General features: G+C 39.7%; 1 protein-coding gene across 13 annotated transcripts in view; it reads right to left on the bottom strand.

Annotated features, from left to right (window-relative positions):
• Positions 1–18,780, bottom strand: part of map4k5 (mitogen-activated protein kinase kinase kinase kinase 5) — a 28,418-nt gene that overhangs the window by 6,381 nt on the left and 3,257 nt on the right. For 2 of the 13 annotated variants that reach the window (XM_085257663.1, XM_085257653.1), the window contains exons 3-28: positions 17,404–17,461; positions 13,257–13,347; positions 12,119–12,183; positions 11,944–11,999; positions 11,808–11,855; positions 10,767–10,809; positions 10,587–10,659; positions 10,189–10,320; positions 10,016–10,078; positions 9,813–9,894; positions 8,754–8,870; positions 7,893–7,977; positions 7,082–7,153; positions 6,013–6,071; positions 5,738–5,799; positions 5,193–5,231; positions 4,679–4,723; positions 4,542–4,584; positions 4,236–4,446; positions 4,092–4,115; positions 3,887–3,972; positions 3,462–3,503; positions 3,167–3,251; positions 2,999–3,078; positions 1,055–1,115; positions 240–345 (exon numbers count right to left, since the gene is read on the bottom strand). In XM_085257663.1, coding sequence (XP_085113789.1) covers positions 240–345; positions 1,055–1,115; positions 2,999–3,078; positions 3,167–3,251; positions 3,462–3,503; positions 3,887–3,972; positions 4,092–4,115; positions 4,236–4,446; positions 4,542–4,584; positions 4,679–4,723; positions 5,193–5,231; positions 5,738–5,799; positions 6,013–6,071; positions 7,082–7,153; positions 7,893–7,977; positions 8,754–8,870; positions 9,813–9,894; positions 10,016–10,078; positions 10,189–10,320; positions 10,587–10,659; positions 10,767–10,809; positions 11,808–11,855; positions 11,944–11,999; positions 12,119–12,183; positions 13,257–13,347; positions 17,404–17,461 — 1,928 coding nt within the window. Of the gene's footprint in view, positions 1–239; positions 346–1,054; positions 1,116–2,998; positions 3,079–3,166; positions 3,252–3,461; positions 3,504–3,886; positions 3,973–4,091; positions 4,116–4,235; positions 4,465–4,541; positions 4,585–4,678; positions 4,724–5,192; positions 5,232–5,737; positions 5,800–6,012; positions 6,072–7,081; positions 7,154–7,892; positions 7,978–8,753; positions 8,871–9,812; positions 9,895–10,015; positions 10,079–10,188; positions 10,321–10,586; positions 10,660–10,766; positions 10,810–11,807; positions 11,856–11,943; positions 12,000–12,118; positions 12,184–13,256; positions 13,348–17,403; positions 17,462–18,780 lie in introns of all 13 variants that reach the window. The other 11 variants (XM_085257655.1, XM_085257652.1, XM_085257660.1 and 8 more) reach the window with 7 other exon arrangements.

Consider the following 18,780-nt stretch of genomic DNA (forward strand, 5'->3'; position numbering starts at 1 on the left):
TGACGTCTAGAATCAGGGAAGTTGGCCTGTGGTTCTCTTTTTCTCTGTACCGCTGCAGCAGTTTGTCACAAAGGTAAAAGAACAACAAAAAGACTGCACAGCATGGGCGTAGCAGCAACACTTTAAATGAGAAAACCAGTGGTGTGATCTTATCACAGTGTGTCAGGCGCCTGCTGAAAATGCGGTTAGATAATCTTATTTATGAGTTTCAGATACCAAACCAGGCCTTTCGAGCTTACTTGGGCAAAGGGAAGCGATGAGTCTGGAACTGAGCGGCCAGGCCCGGCTTCTTCATCTGCTCGAACAGCCCGATGAGATTGTGGGAGTACAGCTGGAAGGTTTTACCTGCACAGCGTGGGACACAGCGTATCCCATCATCAGTTTCATTACGGGCAATAATTTCTAAATATTTTTGACAAACTTGGATCTCCTGAAGCAGTTTTCACATGTAGAAAGGTTAGATGTGGACAGGGGTAAAAACAGAAGTGTGATGATGATGATGTGAGTCATGATTACCTTCTGATGAAGCCAGTTAATAGAATATCAAATCAAGCCAGGGGAGAGGAGGGTGGACAGTGTCCAAGGGAAGAGGAGAAGAGAACAGAGGTTAAGTAAACCAAGGTGCAAAACTGCTGAAGGTAAAACCGAAAGCAGACCTGACGCTTCATAATCCCATCTTCAACTCTTAAGATGAGAAAAGGAGAAGTCGTTGGGACATCCAATTGAAGACAGTTTGGTTTCAAATGATAGCTAGCACATCTGATTTCTATATGGAAGACACTGCTCTTTGTAAGCGTAGCCAAGGGTAATATAACTGCGTTTCTTCAGTAAAGGGACAGGCCGTAAAGCCAGATGTGCCCCTCTTGGGTCACTGCTACAAGTATAAAGCTATTAGAGAGGCTTTCTGGGGCTAAACAAAGTACACAGTTATTTTTGGGCACAGATATAGCGGATGTGTTGCCTCAGGGGAGCAGCCAGATAACACAGGACAAAGAAGCAGCAGGTTATGACTGTGGCTGTTAAAGCAGGAGGTTGTTATAAATCCATCACCTACCTGATAAAGACATCAGGTTGTTGTTGATAACGTACAGCCACGTGCATTTCCTTGGGAAGAGCTAAACAGAGATTCAAACACAATAATTCAATAACTAAACATTGGCTTGTAAAAGAACAGAGTCAACAGTCAAACTGTCCAATCAGAGCTCAGCAAGTTTTCTCCACACCTCAAAACACAAATAATTCATTATGATGTACCAAACTCTTTATTGTGTTTCGGTTGTTTTGCTCCACCAACTTTAGGATTATGATTAAAGATGAAAAGTGACGAGATCGGTTCTGTTTATCAGTCTGACTCTTTAGCAGATGTCTGACTGCTTTCTGTATACACAGGGTTTCAGTACAACAGCTCATTATGTCTCAACTTGACACTGAAGTAGAAAGAGAAATGAAAACTTAAAAAGGTCAAAATAAATTCTTAAAAAAAATAAAATAAAAAACACTACAATGCGTGCACACACTTCTGATTATTTAAACAACTAAGATCAACTCACATTGCTTATTAGAATTGTGTAATGCACTCAAGTTCCAAAATAGCTGGTGTTCTTTGCACAAAGCCCAAACTGACTGAGATGTTGAAAGCTCGTTTCTTCCTCTCTGCCATGATTGTGTCAAAATTTGATAAAAGAACGTGATCAGCTTGGACGTATATCAATCAGAAGGAACTAATAATTTGTGACCAGTTTGTGCAGGCTACAACTGCCAGCCCATGAATAATTTATTTTAATTATGATCGATTTATCTCTAACAAAATATGTATCACAGAGTTTGTAGGTAGCTGCAGTTAAACCACAGCTTAAAAAACCATTACTTAAACTGGGGGTCTTAGCTATTATAGACCAATCTCCAAACTTCTTATTTCTAAAATTCTTAGTAGTATTTATCAAACAATTAACTGATCATTTGCAGAGGAATGGTTTATTTGAAGAGTTTCAGCCAGAATGCAGAGTACATCAGAGTGCACTCCACAAACCGCACTAGCAAAGCTTACAAATGATCTCGTGGCCTCTGATAGTACACTCATCTCTGTGCGTCTGTGTTTTATATATTCAGCTATGAAGTCAGATTAAAATTAATTAGTTAAACTACAGGCATATAAACTGGTGTGTGAATGTGTGTGTGAATGGGTGGATGACTGGATGTGTAAAGCGCTTTGCGGTCCTTAGGGACTAGTAAAGCGCTATACAAATACAAGCCATTTCCCATTTCCCATAAAGGCTTGGATGAGCTACTATCAATCTTCCAAATTCTGAATTCAAATGAAAGTGAGGTTTGATCTGAATTCGATGATTTTTGACCATGATATATCCTTCAATGTGCACATTAAACAACTATACAGGACTAATTCATGCATTCATTGTTTCTAGGCTGATCAGGTTGCTTTTACAGTTCCATAAAAAGCCCCTAGTTAATCTAAAATGCTGCAACAAGAGTACCAAAAGGGACTATAAAAATATATATTAGCTTCTGGTCTTTAGCTCCCTGTTGGATTGAAAATCTTTTTCCTCACATATAAAGTCTTGTGTAATCTGGCCCCATTGTAACTCGAAGACCTCATACTATCATATTATCTCAACAGAGCACTTTGCTCACAGACTGCAGGCTTCCTTGGGTTTCCTAGAATTTCTAAAAGTAAAATGGTTTCAGAGCCTCCCTCCTGTGGAACCAGTTTGGATTCAGGAGACTATTAAGATTAGATTGAAAACTTTCATTTTTGATAACGCTTTCAGCTATGGGTGGATTCTGAATTATCCCTTAGTTATGCTGCAGTAGAACACCCATGATAAATATAATATAAAGCAGCTTTTGTGTATTCCTGCCTGAAATCAATAAAACAGTTTTATCTGTGTGCGTCCCATAAAGACTCCCAAGCAATAGAATCAGGGTGGAGCTTCACAAAAAATTACAATTTCATTTTCAAGCAAGTTTCAGCTGCTGTTACCTGCTCCATTGTAGCTTCATGCAACTCATTAAGATTCAGAGTATAAATGCCATCTTCTGTCCCAAAGATTAGGTACTGATCTAGAAGAGGGATTAAAAAACAACAACATTGTGTTAGTAAAATAGCCGAAACCCTCTGTGTGTGGTATGCTCACTGCTCTTTGTGTACCTTTGGTGTCTGGATGGATCCATGACGTGGCACAGTTGATCTTCAATGGACAGCCATCAAACACTTTAGAGAAGCAGGCTCCCATCTGCAATGAAAAGCAGCACAGCTCAAAGCAGGCAGCCTCTTAAATGTCAGCCAGAGTTTAATGAGCTGAGCTGAACCACAAAGCAGAAAGCTCTGTGGACCCCAAATATCTACAGAATGTACAGTAGAAGCTCAGACGAGAGTTTAATAACAGTCTCAGTGAAAGCGGGACGGCGGGAACCGTGAAGGACAATACAAATGATTCACTCACCAGTACTTTAGGAGTGGGTGGCAGGCCGTTGATAGCTGGTTTCTAAGGAGGAGGGGAGGAAATGAAAACCATAAGATAATATAGATGCAAAAGACAGAACAATTATCCTAAACTTAGCTCCATAATTTTAAAACCAGCCTGAACAATAAGCAAAAGAACAAAATGCTTGTGTGAGTGTCCTGTCAAAGTCAATTAAATATGAAACATGAATGGATGCCAAGTTTCCCCCATTAACCAGCCACATTTGGATATAACAAAGGAAAAGCATCATATTTGAGGTTTCAGTTTGAGTTCAGTCAGCTAGCTGGAGGCACTGCATGTATCAAATGTATGCTGTATGTTGTAGTATCACATGACATTTTATCCTTAATCCAATGAGACTAAATGTAGCTATTATGTGTTACAATCAGAAACTATAAACTCACAGGGAATTCCTTTTTCTCCTTCCGGTTTTGCTCACTGGATGGTGGCTTGGGACTCCCTCCATTCACACTGCCATCTGAATCATTATCTGTAATGAAAAACCAGGCAGGTAAAATTACACTTACACAGTATTAATATCAGTTCACGCTGTCAAACAAGGAGGGTGTGAATCCAAAGATCAACCATGTTTACATCAGGCTCCCTTACCTTTAAGTTCAGATTTACTTGGAGCTTGCAAAAAAAATAAAACATTTCAGCGCTTATGAAGAAAAATGAAGAAGACAAAGTATGCAGACTCATACTGTGAATAAATCTGGATTTAGAAATAGACACAGATATGCTGAGACTCACCAGGATCCGAGGAGTGCGACAAAAGGCCGGGGCTACTGACGCTGGCTGACAGGAGGTCTGGAGATGAGTTCTCCACCTTGTTGCCCTGCTCAGGTGTGCTCTGTCTGCGAGCCACTTGGCTCGGTCCATTCTCCGAGTTAGGGAACCTCTTTACTGTCACAGACCTCTCATCGTTAAGGCCCATTTCCTCTGATGAGGTGCTTGAAGTTGGCTGAGAAGAAACATAACACTACAACACATTTAATCTTTACTTAAACCTAAAAAAAAATTACAGCAAAAGTAGACATCTTTAAATTTAGGTGTTACCTTTGGAGGCAGAGGAGGAGGAACGCCTGGCTTGATGGTTGATCTGAAATTGAACCATTTTTAGCAGTAAGGTGTAAACCAGCAGAACAAAAGGTCATGCATTCATGATAAAATTTAAATCTGATGGCATAACTCACCGCTCCGTATCATCAAAGGCATCTTCAAGATGGGCGACGTGTCCCCTATAGGACAAACACAGTAATGAGTAACGCGGAAAGTAAGACTCATTTGGGTTTAGGAGGAATGCAAATGTTTATATGAAGTCCTATCTTTGAATGAGAACAATGAGGGGAAGATTCTGTGTTACTACAGACTTTAGATCACATTTGAGGTGACCTAAACCTACTGGGGACAATGATATTATTATGACTATGACCACTACTATAAACTACCAGTTAAAAGTAGGTTTCAAAACAGCTTCAATGCAGTTGAGCCCAAAATGGTTAGGCTGACATTTCAGCACTTTTTCTCTTCACACAACAGTAGTACACACAGCTTAAATCTACAGTAATCGTCACACCACACATGGTGAATGAAGAGGAGGCAGAAAGGGAGGTGGGCGGACCACGCTGAAAAAATGGTTGTGGCGCAGCAAGGAGGGTGTGGATTGGATGGCGTAGCTTATTACAGCACATGCAGTGTTAGTGTTACCGTTGGAACAATTCATCCTCAACGCTTTTGAGAAGGCTCCTTCGAGGGACAAGACGAGAGCGACACCGACAGTCAAAAAGAGGACAGAGAGAAGGTGAAGGAGGAAAAAAAACCCAAAAAACAAACAAACAGTCAAAGCACATGGACATGTGAGAGGGAGCTTAAAGACCAAAGTGACATTTCAAAGAGTAAAAGGGGGGCAAGGGGAGTAGGGGAGTGAGCTCATGTACAGCCATAGGTTAGGTCCAGTGAGCAAGCATGTTAATATGAGACACAGTGAAGAAAATCTATATACACAGAGAATCAAGAATGAGTAGTTTCTTTAGGACTAACATGTTTTGACTGTCTCAAAGTAAAAAAACAAACAAAACAAACTCAGACGATGTGAAATCCAAACAACAACAAATCTTTAATTTGCCTTAAATTCATTTGTCTGGTTAAGCCTCATGAGGCGCATTTATCTAAGACAAACCAGGTAGAGACTGAACGAGAACAACTGGGGGTAAATGGGAGCAGTTCCCATGACAACAGTTTCCATGGATCACCTGGTTGTTATTCCTCCTTCTGCAAAAGGACTCCAGGGGGAGAAGTCATTATCTTTGACATCCTGTGGAAAAGCATACATTCACAGAAATAGATATTTACATAGCTGCAGTTTTGTTAATCATCTGATATCTTTTTACTCCACACACACACACACGCACGCACGCACGCACGCACGCACGCAAGCACACACGCACGCACACACGCACGCACACTACAAACAGAAACTAAAATTAGTGTTAAACAGAAAATGATTTAAACAGAACATGATAATCACCGTTTCATAATGAGCCGCAGTTTCCTTCTGTACTGGTGCTTTAAACTGGAGCTTGTCAACTGTAAAAAACAGAGATGGTGTTTCTTTTCTTTTCTCCCTTTCTTTGCGCACATCTTTGACACTAGAGGGCATCAGCATCCAACACTTCAACACACACAAAGCACTGGAGTTATCAACATTGGGCATTAGTACCAGAAAACTTGGGAAAAAATTCCTTCCTAACCTAAAAACAGGTGTAAGAACAAACCCAAAGCAGATCATCTGCTTCCACAACAGTTAACCTGCCAAAACACTACAGAGATCCCTCACTGATTTACGATGTTACGACTTGAATGTTTGGTCTGTAGCTTCGAGACGAGTTGCTCACTAAAGACAGACACAGGTTAAACTTGACGCTGACCAGACCTGTTCCCTTTGGGGAAATATTAGTGTGAGGAAACATGAATTACAGATACATCACAGGACAGATTCTTCAGCAGTTTAGACTTCAGGTTGCGTTCTGTCAAACAGTTGATCCAATAAGGGTGTCTGGTTTGCTGTCCAGTATAAATACGACATGATTCGGCTGTAATTATGAAGGTGAAAGAAATCAGCCCACATAATCACCTTCGCATTAACAAAGACGCGTTGTATTAAAGAATTCAGACCACAGATCCCTCCCCACCTCCCCTTTCCCATGTTTTTCTTCTCAACATATCCAGATAGTGTGGAGGTTGGGAGGTAAGAAAAACAATAAAAAAGTTTAAAGAATTGAAGCCGAGTGATCAGGTGAGTCTTACGAGGCAAGCTTTGCTTTCTTGTCAGGGTAAGATTAGTCATTTAAATGCAATTTCAAGTCAGTCAGCCTAACAGGAACCAAGATGTCACAATATCCAAATTATTCAGCCTTACAAAAAAGCTGAAGTTACATTAGGTAGCCACTATATGCAGACAAAATCGCCTTATTAGTACCATTTAAATGTCAAACCGAGTGTTCCATTTCTACAACATTATCATATTTCTAATGAAATCTTAGGGGTGAGGGTTGGAATTAGACAAACACACACTGTCTCACTACTCTCACACTGACCTGCATCCACCCTGTGTCCCTCAGTGAAGCTAGGACTTGAGGGTGGCTCTCTTTGGTCTGTTCCATTGTTTGCTTCATGGTGGAGGGAAGGTCATATAACAGTGAGAAATTTAGATAAAAGAAACCAGACAAGAAGTACATCTGATACAAGCGATCACAGCACAGACGAGCACAAAACACAATGCAGCATGGTATAAATACCACACCTATCTCAACGCCAGGCAGCTGTTAGGTCATTCTAAAATGATGAAATGAAGAAATGGCCACAAACTACTGACACAACAGGCACAACACTGCATTCGGCTTTATCTATCACAACTAACGGCGACACAAAAAAAAACCAAAAAAAAAAAAAAAAAAAAAAAAACACAGCTTCCCTGAAGGGGCAGGGGACAAGATGTAGAACTGTGACAACTGGACCCATCGCCAAATTCTTGAAAACAAATTCTGGCTAAAAACTTGAGATTTTTAGGAAAACTCAGAGACCCTTCAGACAAGCTATTTTGCAGGATTCCTTGAGCAACAGATGAGACAACACTTAACATGTAAAAATAGCACAAGCGACTTTACTTTCTCTTCCATGAATCCACAGACTTTTTTTTTTAGACACGCCAAAACATGCTGTGGCCTGGAAAGGTGCCAGCCTCTGCTGCAGGATTAAAGGAATGACCCTTGGTGATGCCACCAGACCTAGATCGACCTAACCACTCACAACAGCTAACACGCAAACCAACGACAGGACAGAAGCACAGCGAGCGATTGCGGAGAGGGGCTGGCCTTAATGATCCATTTAGCTTTGATGTTCACTTACAGTCGATCTCTGAGCGCGTCCTCTCAGCTCTGGCATGCTTGTTGGTGGAGCGGATGGTGTGTCTGACTTCGCTGTTTCCCTGAAACTGATGGTGAAAGACAGAATTTTTATTGAGGGAGCAGCACTTCAGAAGACAGTAAAATGTTAGGAGCTTATATAATATTCAGTGTGTAATTATTAGTTATCGCATTATCTTTTTAGATTATCTACAAAATTTGAGTTACGGTTAGCCAAAGCTGAGCTGAGACCAGCTTTTCTGGAGCATGATCACATTATTATGCATCCCAGTGGCTGTTTGTTTGCAACAAGCTCTATTGCTTGCAGTCAATAGCCTTTAGAGTTTTTTCACTCATCGTGGCCAAGACAGTGCTACTGCTGTCAGTGGGAGAAAAGCACAATGGTCCTTTAAAAAGCGCTGGTACCACCTCTTTGGCTGCCACATAGATGTGATGTTGAATCCAGTCGGAATAATAATGTCATTGGAGAGAATCAGGAAGAGGGGGAAGGGAAGTTTTAGGGGAACATGAAAGACCTGAAAGAAGCTCGCTGGTTATAGTTCACCGCTGAAAACATGTCACACATTCTAATATTTACATTCACTGATAAGAATCTGTCGTGTAGCTCAAACAGCAAGTGATAGTTTAACGTACTTCTTTAAATCAGTTATTTGCAACAAGTTCAAACATGTTCAAACAAACATGTACCAAGAACTGCATTACAGGTTTAATATTTTCAGGGTATAAATAAAAGTTGTGTGTTTATATTTCTGATTACTAGCTTTTTGACTGGGTTGGCTTTGATTTTCTTAGACAATCTCCTAACAACACACATTTCTATATATGATTTGGAGTCAGTTATTACCTCAAGGTCATCCTCATCCATTTCTCCAAAATTCTGGTGGTTGTCCGGGTTGTTCATCTTATCAATAAGCTCTGTGGCAAGTCTCCTCGTCAAACCCGTCTGAGCCATAAACACATGCTGGGAGAAACACTAAAGAGTTAGAGATCTTTACCAGGATCATAACAGGAAAACAGCTGTTTGTGTTAGACACCTGACACTAATTTGACACATAAGAGTCATAAAGGTATAGAAGCAAAGAATTTAGATTCATGTGGGGGTGGATGAAAAGGAAAGCACACTCTCTGTCAGTTCAAAGATTTTTTACAAATCATGACCTTATCAGGTCTTAAATTTAGGGAAATACTACCCGAGTTGTTAAATAATGACATCATCTGAGGTTGTATTTACCTAATTTTAAGACATGCAAAGAACCCCATTTCTTTTATTATGTCCTGATGCATAAAACTTTTGTATTTAAAGAGGGTGTACTTTCTTTTCAGATTGCAGATTGTAGGTAGTGTTCTACCCCAAAAGCTTGTTACAGATCACCAACTCCTAGCTATAAGGATAAATCATCACATTCCAGGACTTCTGGGATGCAACTATCCTCAGAGATACATGCTGTACTAATGAGACGAGAATACACTGTGCTTGTATACCTAAAAATTAGAAACAGGTGCTAACTGAACTCTGGCTCCCATCCTAAAGAGCTGAAACTAAGATAAGCTTTAATAAATACGAAACACTGAAAACAGTTCAAGGCCAGAGTCTGACGGCAAGCCAAACACTGAGAACGTCAGCCAAACCACACAGAAGCTGAGGAGGCCAGCTGGGGTTCATAAGGCTCTGCTGAATTTGGACAGAATGACAACTTCTATTTGTTTGTCAGGTGTTTTAGATTTGCAAAGGAACATAGGCCAACAAGCAAAAGAAAAAAAGAAGACGAAGAAGACACTGCAAAAAACAACAGACTCTCCGAAAACATTCACATTTTTTAAACATCAGCGCTCATACTGCACTATATTTTTTTTATTTTGAACATTTCAACCACGCATGGAAAACCAGAGTAATATTTATTACCCCTAGAATTTTTTCTGCAGTGGGCCGCTTCTTTGGGCTCTTTGTTAAACACACTTTCACAAAGTTATGGAAGGCAGGAGACCTGTTGGATAAGATAAGTTTGTTTAAAACAACGATTATTCATATTATCTAAGAGCAAGGTATAAAGGTATAAATTATATCGCAATCCAACAATAGCATTGTGATTACTTTGGAACACTCACCATTTGCTCTTATCTTTTAGCTTCGGAGGCTGGAAGCTACTCTTCGACATCAAAAACAAGGCCCTACAGCAGATAAAGGAATGAGGATTTAATGACGCCAAGGAGGAAAATGTATTAATATATTATGTAAGGGAGCTCTAACTGATCATTTATGGGGAGGAAGTAAAACATACCTCATTGGATGCAAGTCAAACATCGGAGGCTGGAGCTCAGCCAACTCTATGGCTGTGATGCCAACAGCCCAGACGTCACACAGCTGGTTGTAGCCCCCGTTCTTCTCCACTGCAGCTACTTCAGGAGCCATCCTAAAGAAAGTGAGGACAGAGATTTAGCAGTGGCTCATTTGTTAGAATAAAAAGCAGAAGTCAGCTTTAGTGAAAGAGCAGAGGCCTGAATGTACCAGGGTCTACACATCTATAGCGTGTGACATTGAACTTTCATCTAGAAAATGGTGAAAAATATTCTAGGATGGAGCTGAAAAGGCTTAGAGTCTTTCACCAGCGCTCTTTAACCAAACTAACAAAAGCTGTCAAGGGCCTAGAGGCCTGTTTTACACAGATGACACACTCACCAATAAGGTGTTCCGATAAAGGACTTTCTTTTGGCAATGGTGGCTGTTATTTTGGCTGCAACTCCAAAGTCAGCTGTAAGAAGGATAACAGGGCTTTTCAGATTATGTAATGCACATACAGCTAAAGGCTGTTCAGGAGTTCAGGTTCTTATGAAATAAAGATGCTGAAGAGGAACTTACCCAACTTCACGTCTCCGTTGTCTGTCAGCAGTATGTTGGCACCCTGTAAAGAGTAAACATTTGATTTATGCTGAGAAAATCCATTTAAAAAACATACAACAAGAATTTATTAACATTAGAATGAAGCTTGATTCTCATGTAAAACAACGTTTCAAAAATGTACATTAGATTCAAACAGTTGTATCTATTATGGATCTCAATATGATCACTTCAGGCACACACTGTACTGCTGTGAGCACAGGAGCTCCGCCCACCTGCTCCTCAAACCTTCTGTTTGCGAGGGGGAGCCAATCAGAAAAAGTTGGCTTAAAGAGTGTTTCAGAGATTGAACTGAAGAGCTATATCAAAGCAGATAAGGATCATCTTATAATGTTAATGACGTAAAGTCGCTCAAGCAGAGTCTAAAAAGATAAATACAGGGCCAGAAATAACCACAATAACAGCTTTATATGTGTAAAGATTTCTCAGCAACACCCGGCATGTTACTATCCTGGCGTCTCGTAAACTTGGAGTAGTATCACAGCCTTTAATAGTTTCACTAATATTGTTTCTGCTGGCTGTGACTGACGGTGTCTCTGGTGGCATCCTGCGGTGAGAGTAGAGGAAACAGGAAGTGCTTGCTGCATAGAGCTGAAAAAGATAATAGATCCAGCCCTGACCTTTATGATAACACATGAGAGCGAAGTTCCAGGCTTTAGTGCATGCATCGAGCAAAGTTAACTTCAGCTCAAAAGTGCAAAAGTAGCATCAGTCACATGCTTCCGAGCAAGCACACCCAGTTATGCTTTTCCTGTGACTTTGGTTTTACACCTATGCTGCCATGTCCGACCTCTGCCCCATTTTGAGGGCCACCAATGCATTCATGCTGACATTAATAGTACTGAAACTGCTACTTGTGCTGCTGCTTTTTCTTGAGATGTTCTGAAATTTACTGCTTAAAGTATCATCAGACGGTCGGTGTTTGTATGTGATGTATTACAACAGCCACGATAAGGAGACAAAATTCACATTCAAAGAAAATGAAATAAAAACCAATTGTACCTTGATATCGCGGTGCATCTTCCCCTTAATGTGGAGATATCCCAAACCCTGTAAAGGAAGGCACAGCATTACGTAATGACCACATTTGAAACCACAAACTCTGTAACGTTTCCTCAAAATATTCCAAGTAAATTACCTGTAAGGTCTCTCTGCAGACGTATGCTATTTGAAGCTCTGACAGAGGTCCAGTCACTATTACACACATTCATTCAATGTTAGTAGGGCTGAAGACAGAGATGGCACAAGGTGCATAGCAATAAAACGTAGTTCATGTCTGCACCTTGCTATGTATGAATAAAACTAAAGCTCACCATGATAGATGTCCTGCAGAGATCCTCCCCCGCAGTACTCCATGCATATCCAAAGTTTCTCTCGACTAGAAAAAAAAAGCAGAATTAAGAACATTTTAACCACTTATGCAGTCACAAAATACACCAGAGCAAACAAACATTTTGAGAAGCTGCGAAGCTTGTTTTAGAAAAAATAAAATAAAATTGCTCCCTGATAAAAAACAACTAAGAATAAGAGGTGTAAGAGTTCTGAAACTGGAAATGAATCCTCCATAGAAAGTTTCTTCCTGTTTCACATGAAAGCTGAACATCTAAAAAGCCTTCAGGTAAAGCGTGTGCTGAAAATACAACAAGCGATCGCTGCTGTGGTGAGAAGTTTTCTCTCAGCTTTGTTGTTCACACGCTACACCCTAAAAAACATATAAAAACAGACCAAAAACAGTAACAAGGCCTTATAATTTAGAGAATGGTTGCAGTCCTAATAAAAACGACACGTGAACCAGTAGAGGGGTTGCTCACTGCCACCTTGTTTCACTCAACATTTAGGTGGTCATGGAAACCATTTCAGGTAACTAAAGGGGTCAACAGGAAACTTAAAATTTCCCCAGATAAACAGGGGTTCCTTTGATTAAATTAAGGTAGTTTTATAATAATTAATGCACAGTTCATTGCTCATTAACGCTTTACTGTATCCAGTTGAGCTCTGTGTGGCAACGCCACATAAGACATGCCTGCTGAGATAAGACATACAGCTCTCTGCACGAATAGCCAAATAAAATAGTTCAGAGGCTTTTATTCCATTTAAACCTGCTGGAAGTCTAAGGAAGATGTGGGCGGAACCGGGCCAACTTCCTCTGAAATACCAGCCACAAATCATGGACTCCATTAAAACAGAAGAATAGCATCCTGGCACCGAAGGGCCTAGTCAGCACCCGTCTGCCCAGTTGAAGAGTCTGAGTCATACTTTCACACACACAGGTTTACTAAGTAATTAAATACATCATGTGAGTTTCAGGCAGTGGCTTGTTAAATCCTTTTGACAGTTACATATGAATTCCACAAATGTTATGCACTCGACTGGCTGTGAGAGTGAGGAAAAAAAGAAAACAAACTGTGAGGGTAAAATGACTACGCAGGAGCATTTTGTGCTGGCTCTTACCAGAGGTAGCTCCCAAAGTAGGCCACAATATTGTGGTGCTTGCATTCCTTCACCATGAAGATTTCCTGCTGTATGATGGAAAAGTCATCCCCTGGAAACAGAGAGAGAAATCACAGACACACGGACCAAAAAAAAGTGTTTATTTCATTTTCTGCCCTGCTTTGTTTTAAAATGAAAAATTACTGCAGTCTTAAAATAAAAACCATTTAGTTTAAAAGATCATGTAAAAACCCTCAGAGGTAGTATGTTTTTTGGGCACTAAAGTCTGTTGACACAAACGACCACACAAGCATCCAGCGTGTGACAATGCTTGCATCTTCCTTAAACTTTAGGCTTTAAAAAGGCAAAAAAACAACCCTAAATCTTCTCTTTGTTATCTTTTCAGTTCAGTAAACAAAAAGTCTTCCCATGTTTGCCAAGGTTTCACCATATTTTATCCCTGTGTAAATACAGCAGGATACAGAACACTCAATGACATGAGAGGTTTTAAAGTTTATGTGGTATAGGTCATTATCAAAGCAGCATTCCAGCTCAGCAAAGATCACCACCACATTTAACCAGTAGGAAGCAAAAAGACAAAAATATGTAAGCTCAGCTGTCCCAGTTGAGCATAGAAAGACAGCCCTGGAATACATTAACAGCTGGTTAAGATCAACTACACTCTGTGACTGTCATCACAGGCAATGCTTTAAGCTTAAGTTCATATATAAATGTCTTTGGTTCCGCGATCAATCATCCAGGTTAGGAAATGAAGAAGTACTCAAACTGATGAAGCTTTTCTCCCAGTGAAACGCTACGTGCAGATGAACAAAATCCACTTTCTTTGATTCACACATAAATATACTCTCTGCTTAAATAAATAGTAGGTTGCACATCATTGGTAGTGACAGGAAATTACTGAAAACAAACTTATTTCCTTTCCAGGCTGTGGTCAAACCTGTGAATTCTTGTAACTGAGGTGGTATGTGAACAGACCTCTTTTTTTGCTTCTGTTATACAATCATCAGAGTAAATTAAACTGAGCTGCATTACACAACAATACTGTGCTTCAGACACCAAACCAGGTGGTTTGGGGTCAGCTTTTCTGATACAGGGCTAGTTACACTCAGAAAGAAAGCATGATCAGCAGAAAAACTTCCTGAAGCACAGCGGCTCGTTATTGTGCACAAACACTTTGCAAGCAACTAGGCAACTTGCGTACAGCCAACCTGTTTTCAGTGTGTCTGGGACAGTTTGGGCTTTTTCACGTGCCTGGAATGCAAACACGAGTCAAACTATTTAAACAATACACGAGTCGTGTCTTAAAATAAACCAAACACTATCTATATGCCTTTGATTTTCCTACATATAACTCAGTATAGCAGAAAGCACACATTTCCGTGCGTCACATTATTTTAAGTGACACAGAAGGAGACTTTTTTTCCCGAAAACTCATTCAGTCACCAAGGTGGCATGTCAGACATTCTGCTTACAGCTTTTACATAGCTGAAATGTCAAAGAAAAGTTTACCAGAAGGAAGACGTATTGCAAAAGTCGAATACACCTCCAACTGCTTTTTACACGCACGCTGGGATATTCCTGTTAATGTGCCTTTAAAAAGCTTTAATCAGATTCACAATTAAATCTACTTGGTAAAGTTTCTTTTTCCATTTACTCAACACACTGCCATAGTTTTTACTTCTGTACTTTTTGTTACACATTCAACATGTGCAATGATGACGATTGAATTACTCGGTGCTCAATATGGTCAAGAGAAGCCTCAACAGGAGGAAGTGGAGCATTGGCGTAATTCTGCTTGACTCCCTCCACTCCATTTGTTAAATGTCCTATAGATAAGAGGCTATAATAAGAATATGAGTAATGCCTCACACTCACCGGACCTTGTGAAAGCAACTGCTTGACAGCTTTGACGCAAAGCTCCAATTTTTTTCATGGAATCCTACATGAAGCCTCACCTTGGCGAACAGGGTTATAACTATGTCATACCACATGTGTACAGGGAGAACTAGTGTGGATCACAAATAATCTTAAATATATCTGTTGACTGACAGCAAAGGGTTTGAAGAGCCACAAAAATTTGAGCAGGAGTAATTTTAGTGAGTGAGCTTAGTACAGAAAACAAAATACATAACAAGTCACCCCACAATCTTCTCTTCTTGGTGAGCAGAGGCCTAAGAGTTTAGCCACTTCCTCCCAGATCGAGCGCTTCCCCCTGCTCTGAATATACACTATGCCTCTCATCGTGTCAAGTTTCATTTCAGTATGTAGGACTTTTGTCGAAACCTGTTACCGATAATCTCAGAAATAAAGTCCTTTTTTAATTTAAAAACATATCTGACGGTAGAAGAAGATGGCTTTATTTTAACTGACTGCTAACTGGAACCATCCAAAGATGAGAAACAAGATTAGGAAACATTAAAAGTTACTGTTTATGTGTTGAAATTTAAAAAAAAGAAAGTAAAATAAAAAAAAAGGTAAGTCTGGTGACATAGTTCTAAGAATCTCTAGTGGAAACTGCTGGGAGGTTTTTGCAAACACACAGAACTTAAAAACTACAGAGTCACAAGACGACCAGACTAATGATGAAGTGATTATGAGTTTGTACCAAAAAAAGAAAAACAAAGAAATGTCCTTCTCCATTTGTCATTAATGGTCACACAGTGACAACCCACACCAATTTGATTCAGTGGTTATTTTTCTTTTAATGCTGCAGTCAAAAGCCCCACAGTCTCACCGCCAGAAGGTTTTACCACTCCTAACTCTTTTTCTGTCCCGTATTTTCTTACGGGCGTCACTCCTGGTTAAACCTGTTTGATTGCACGGTCCACCCAAAGCTGTTTACCTCGAGCACAGAAAGGAGGGCCTCTTGCGAAAGATTAGGTAAAGAAAGGAGTCCTTCTTTGACCAAAGCTGGGTCAAAAAAAAAAGAAAAGAAAAGAAAGGAACTCTGAACACAGGTTTAGATCATCTTGATAATCTATTGAGTTAACCTGTAACAATTTTTGCTTTAAAGCCTTTGCAGTCCAACCTTCTCACTTCATCTGATATTTTCTGATCATTCCTATATAACCTGTCAAGTCTGCACAAGTCATATCGACCATTTTGCACAGTCCATCATAAAAACAAGAAACGTTCCTCCCTCGCCAAGTCTGTCTTTTGGCATGCAGCTCACTTTCCTAATTTTTTTTTTAACAGGTTAAGCGTGACAAGAAAGACGAGAAATGTTTCTTTGCATCTGTTTACGACCAGCCTGCCAATTAAAAGAAAACTCTATCTTGAGCAGTCAAAACATGTGATGCACGTTTTTATAAACTGCCTTTCGTTCAACTTAATCAACAAGAACCTTCATCAGAAAAAAAATCAAACAAAGAAAATACGTTGCGGCTCAACTGCATTACATAACAAGATGGGACATGTTTTGGCCCTCAACCAGCTTCAGCTTTCTGAAATTTGTAGTTGAAATATTCAGCTTGTGGTCTCCATCAGACAAATTTAGCACCATTGATCTCAGTCATTGTCATAAGCTGAGGCCACCAAGTCAGGATAAATTCATACTTTTATGCTCTGTCCTGCAGGAATCCATACTACCGCACAATAATATATAGAATAATAATAATATATATCAAGTTCATGGATCAAACATTTAAACATTTGACAAGAAGAACAAATGTAAACACTGATTAGTGATCCTATGATTCTTCATTGACCCAGACATGTGATGAATGAAAGAAAAGCATAAACAGGAGTGAATGTCCTCCTTCGCTGTTAATCAGCTGAGCTCTGTCTGGTCGCTGGTGGTACAAAGCCCTCTCCGTAATCCCACTAATCTGGATCGTGCTAACTCTGTCACTAGGTCATTACCAGCATAAACCCCAAAGTGGAACCAGTCTTTCTGTTCCTTGTACACAAAACCACACATCATACTCCTGCTGGGAAATGAGATTTATTTTTCACTGTTTAGATATTTGCCTTTTCTTGATAAATATTATATAAAATCTTCAGTTTACGTAAGAAGTCCAGTTTTGTTGCAGTAAAAAAAATTTTTTTTACAGTTATTTGAGGGGAGTTTTTTTCTGTAAAATGCTAAAAAGCTGTGTGTTTTCTTTTCACTGCGATGAGATAATGAAATAAAGGTAACAGCTCTTACCTGGTTCCAACTTTATGACCTTCACAGCAGCAAGCTCTCCGGTTTGTATGTTTCGAGCCTGAAAAACACAATAACACAATTTTAACTGAGGCTTTAACTGTAGGTTGCTCACTGCCTGTTAACTGTATTGACTGAAACACTGACTATAGAGACCAAATAAACTTGAACACAAAAGTCAATAAAGAAAAGAAGTTGTGGCCAACCAGCATTATAAATTAGCCACCAGGGAAAGGCCGGACACCGTCTGTGACTTATGAATAAATGTCTGAATGTCTGCATATTTTAGTCATTCCTCAGTTAATTTTTTGTTTCTTCCCTGAATCACTTCATAATGCCGACAAGCATGTTTGTATTTCATAGATTTTACAAAGCATCCATCATGTGTAAAAGTCCTGTGCTACAGCAGGTTTCACTGAAGTCCAAATCCAGGTCAAGACGGGATGCTGCCTAATCCGAGAGAGTGAAATGTCTGGACGAGCGGCTAAATCAGCCATAAACCACAAAACCCAGCAGCCTGGGCATCTTTCAGTAGTGGAATGTGGTGGTGATTCACACATGTAAACAGCAACCCAAACAAAGCTTTAAACTGTTTAAAATGCAGCTGCGTGCACACAAACATAAAGACATTTAAGAAAACAGAACAATTTTTTCCTACTGTGCACATATTACGAGAGCATGTGACTGTTCTGCTTTAAACTCAAGTGTGTTTAGTATTTGTGTTGAACCTCTGTTTGTTACTTCCTGAAGCAGAGGTAACCAACCTAAGAAATAAGCCACTAAAGGGGGGAGTTTTCATTATAATACCCACATACGAGATGAAGCAGAGAATATGTAGCATGTGACACTGTTTCTCATTTCCATTAGGATTCTTTCCATCTCTCTCTCACGTCTCTGGTCTCATGTTTGCGCAAATTCAGGGTAATTACAGTGAGGCTGATTCCTTCAAACTGAACATATACATAGAACAAAGTGAGTAAACATCATAAGTGTGAAAGACCTGGCACTTTTCACAACTCAAAATACCTCCAGATACCCCATTATTTTGGGAAAACAAAACTTTTCTAGCATTTTTTTTAAGTCAAATTTGATTGTTGAGCCTATAAGTGCAGTTTTAATGCCCTTGTGACAATCAAAATATAAGTAATTTAGATAAGGCTGTAAAATAGCTGGTCAAATAATGGATGTGTAACTAAGATGGCTGCTGAGTGGTGAGACTAGCTTCTAGAATGATTTTACTACAAGTGACTGACTATTTACAGTATCCCTTAGTTCCCTCTTTGTCCCTCAACACTTAACTTTGATGCAAATATTTTCAAAGCCATCGATACTCCATTCATCTACTGGCCTTCCAAGATTGGTTTTTCCCTTTCTAATTGT

Source organism: Mchenga conophoros, linkage group LG19 (assembly GCF_057382185.1).
Source record: "Mchenga conophoros isolate Kocher_MC1m ecotype Shallow Benthic linkage group LG19, M_conophoros_male_GT1.1, whole genome shotgun sequence".
NCBI lineage: Eukaryota > Metazoa > Chordata > Actinopteri > Cichliformes > Cichlidae > Mchenga > Mchenga conophoros.